Below are 4,119 nucleotides of genomic sequence, written 5' to 3'. Positions count from 1 at the left end.
TGTCACATGTTTGTCCTTTGCTAGTGCTAAGTTTGGATAAAATTGTTGTGAGAATGTTCATTTCTTCTATAATCATTTACAATAAAACATAGTACTCATAACAGAAACCAAATTGGGCAAGATAAATTCCTATGTTGTGTGACCATAAAGAAGAAATGATTGTGGTAAAATGAACAATAACAATGTTGGCTATTGTCAGCCTTCTTCCCTTACGTGAACACCATCAACAATGCATCAATCACCAACATCAAAGACATGCATAATGAACACAAACACAATTGCTTCAAGGAATGTGCTAATACTAGTTGTGATTATACCAACAAAATGGCATGGGATGTGGCAATCCCCAAAATAAGTAAAATTACAATTATCATGACTATGCATGCCTGCTTTTCCCCAAAAGTGAGTAATTTGATCATTGATGCTAGGAAATTTGCACTTATTTCAATGGTTGTTGATTCAATCCCTATTTTGAAAGGAATATTTTCTTTTGGTGTTGTTATTACTAATAATTCCTCATGTGTACAAAAGGTATTATCAACAAGAATTTTCAAGTTGTGTTTGATATCTCTTGATTTGATATTGACTTTCAACACTTTTTGAATATGGTACCTGGGCCTGCACATTTGATATAAAGGGTTATGAATTGTTGAGTTGCACTTTGTTTGGATATAAGTAGCAGATGTACCAAGTCATCACCATAATTTAGTCTTGGTGTCCGAGTTGGAGTCTTTTTCCTAGGCATTTATGAACTGTGTACATCAGGATGGAAATATTTTGGTGTGCTAAGACTGCCTGTTCCATTGTTTAGGGATTATTTTTTAGAATTCATTATATTTTACTAAACTTCAACTAGCATTTCCAAGCTTGCAGAAAATTTATCTAGATGGTTGTGATTACCTGGAGAGAGCCTCATTTTCCCCTGTAAGTTGTTTTCGGTGTTTTTCCTACATTCTATTAATATGATGCATTGTATGCTTTTCTTGATTGTATGCATCTAGAAGGGGTCAATCTCTAATCTGCTACAAAATAAATGTGGAAGGATAAAAGTAAATACTGGATGTGTTTCTTGTAAGATATCTTGTATGTGTTGAAAGACATTTAAATGTCTACTTGTTTGTCTTCTTTATTACCACAACAATGACACATCCAGAAATTTATCTTCCTAAAAATGGACGGTTAATAAATTCATATATAAGTTTGAATAGCTTTTGATTCAAATATTAACATATAATCAACCATTTTATGGTGAAGAAGAAACCAAATAATAACCTACAGAAGTTGAAAAAAGATAACCATATGCCTAAATGTAACATAAATCAAAAGCCAGACACTTAATATATTTGTTCTTTTGAAACATGTCTAGTCATTACAAAGATGAAATATAACTCTTCTCAACAAAGAGTCCAGATTTAGGTGCCAACAAAGCCACTTACTGTGGTATTTCAACAATTTGGGTTGAAAATAACTAGAATTCTAAATGTGAGACAAACATTCAGGTTACCAGGATTGATTTCTCCTTTTGACAGAATAGTTCATCCTGTTAAGGGCATCAACTTTATATGAAAAAGGGGGATGCTTCAACCCTATAGCTTTTAATTATAGGTTTCAAACTACTTAATGGAACCCAAAGAGCTAGAGGTATTCAAGGTGTATTCCTTTGCAGAATCTTCTTAACTGACCACCTGCAATATTTTCTCAATAGTTAGAGGCCTCAATCATGGATATAGAAAAAAAAATCAAGTTTCGATTAGAAAGAAACAAATACCACCTTGTTTGTACAACTTGATTACAACAAATAAGAATTCACTTACGTATAATTCTTTATTATCTAGCATCCTGAGCAGAAGCATAAGCCCCTGCAATAATATTCAACATGTATCTGGAGCTGTTTTACAATATCTGTAGATGAGGGTAAGCCCCCTTTGTCTGCTGTGGCAGAGAGCTGGGCTCTTTCTATCTTTAACAACTCGACATACTTTTCTAGAGAATGCAAGACCAAATTTTCATTCCAAGGGGAAGGCAGGCTGTAGGATACCATAGATGTGATATCCTCTATGAAACTCTTGATGTGGACATACGCTGCTAAGAGCTTTTCCATTGGAAGTGGTCCAATTTTGAAGCTTCTTAGTGCAAACATCAACGTCCATAGAGATGAAGGTTCTCTCTTTGATCCCCGTAAGGTCAAGCTCTCGAGTCAAGATCTTATTTAAAACCTTCCTTACCTCAATGGCCACCTGGGATTTGTACTCCACGTCCTTCTTAATATCATCTAGGTACTTTATAACCTACGTGTGGATACCATTGAGCTCCATGTAGAATTGCAAGTGCTCCCTGATTTTTGGTGCATCATTGGTAATATAGCCCCATGTTTAGTACTCTTGTGCTTCTCAAACAACACAACTAATGCATGTTAGCCACATTATCTAGTGATTTCCCTACGAACCACATCTTATAAGCATGAGAAATCATTCCATGAAAAATTCATCAACATTTGAAGCTTATATGCCTTGAACATGTAAGCATGTACAATTCTCAAAGAAATTTTTAGTATTATTTTGTATTTTCTACATTGAAAAAAATTATCCTTTATTGACCCATTTTCCCTTGTTTTTACAACAAGGCCACTATACCTGATACATTCCCATCATAAAGGTATATCGTCACCATACAATGAACGCAAAGAAAAATGCAGACACCCTGAGCCAGTCACAAGAACATATGGGGCAGCGCTGGGACAGAAATGGCGCTTGCATTTTTCTGTCTATGGAAAATAGCAGACCAATAAATATAGCCCTGCTAGATTCCAACTAAACAAGCAATCATCCAAAATCAACAGAGATATTTTGGTTGAGTCAAGAACATGGCTCATATAGTCTGGAAGAAAGAAATGTATCGGCATATTGTGCTTTAAACACATGCATAAGCCATGTCTCTAAAACATTTTCTATGGGCTTGAATTCAGATTCCTTGATCCATCTCTCAACAACTATGTTGCCATTGGCATCTACTTGCAAAATTGCCAATATATCATCCTCTAGGCTCTCAGTAATCTCTGTCATTACACTCAGTCATCAAAATTATCATAGCCTACTTAGAAACTCCTGTTAGAAGATCCTTCTTACTCATATCAATGACCATTGACTCCACCATCCCTGTATGGAAGTTTGTCAGGCTTGGGCTCCAGAACATCCACTGCTCTCTTATCTGAGTCCTTCTTATTGGGTAATATCCCCTTCCTCATCAAGCGGGATATCTTCTTTCTCAACCTCAGAAGAGGATGTTGCTCCACTACTTGACCATTTTGGTATCCCTCTTTGAGCACCACTGTTGAGGTAGAACATTTTAGAGAATAATAAAATATTCTCGGATACCGCGTGAAAAGCTTCATAAACCTCTCAGGGAAACTCATCTCCTCACAAAAGCAATTTAGATTGTTTCTTTGAAGTTTCTTATGAATAGTAAGGCTCAACAGCTTGTGATAGACACCCACAACACGCTTCTCCATTACAGGACCCTTAGGATCAAGATTGGAAGGATCCTCATAAGGAGACACATATGGGAGCCTCTGCCATTCCTCCATCCATGAAATCACCTTGTTCATGCATCCATACCCCTTTGGAAAATTGACTTATATTCATCTCATAAGTCAAGTGTGCATGGGCTTTGAAGTTCCTATAAGTCAATTGGTTTCCACCTATGGCATCATCATCAGCCTGCTTCTGGAGGGAAGATATAGCAAACTCATCATTCCATCTCAAATGCTTCAACCCCGGGTCCCCATCTTGCATCTTTACAATGTTGAAATAATCACTATACTTTGGGATCAAGGTCTTTACATAATCTTGTGGCAGACCCAAATCCCACTTCAATGGCTCTATGCTCTTCAACAGAAATTTCTTGCTGCGGGTCATCATGAGGATCTTGCACAATCTCTTCACAGAGTCTCCTGCATTTTGTTCATGGATTCTCTTCTCTTCTTCGTCAAATTCAAGGGCCTCCTTGGTCAATCCAAACCATGGAACATCATATTTAGGGCCAACAAATTCCCTAAAAATTGTACGGTATCTTCTCATAAACCTCAGCACCTGGAAGGTCAGACCCAACTCCTTCTACCTC

General features: G+C 36.8%; 1 protein-coding gene across 1 annotated transcript; it reads right to left on the bottom strand.

The window, feature by feature from the left end:
* Nucleotides 1-3,130: 3,130 nt before the first annotated feature.
* Nucleotides 3,131-3,914, bottom strand: LOC149144353 (protein WHAT'S THIS FACTOR 9, mitochondrial-like). Its single transcript, XM_089452134.1, has 2 exons — nt 3,615-3,914; nt 3,131-3,568 (listed from the first exon to the last, which is right to left on the bottom strand). The coding sequence occupies exons 1-2, from the start codon at nt 3,912-3,914 to the stop codon at nt 3,131-3,133; spliced, it is 738 nt and encodes a 245-aa protein (XP_089308260.1).
* Nucleotides 3,915-4,119: the final 205 nt, after the last annotated feature.

The sequence above is a fragment of the Pinus tabuliformis genome, chromosome X, assembly GCF_031772625.1.
Source record: "Pinus tabuliformis cultivar Carrire ecotype Pingquan chromosome X, CPIR1, whole genome shotgun sequence".
Lineage (NCBI taxonomy): Eukaryota > Viridiplantae > Streptophyta > Pinopsida > Pinales > Pinaceae > Pinus > Pinus tabuliformis.
The sequence above is the reverse complement of the archived record's forward strand: the minus strand, read 5'-3'. Positions and strand labels throughout refer to the sequence as shown.

Excerpts from the sequence above, each read along its gene's own strand:
- LOC149144353 (XM_089452134.1), bottom strand. The coding sequence starts at position 3,914 with ATGACCCGCAGCAAGAAATTTCTGTTGAAGAGCATAGAGCCATTGAAG. Across the intron at positions 3,569-3,614 it reads TAAGTCAATTTTCCAAAGGG|AGGCTCCCATATGTGTCTCC; the intron begins GTATGGATGCAT and ends GAGGAATGGCAG.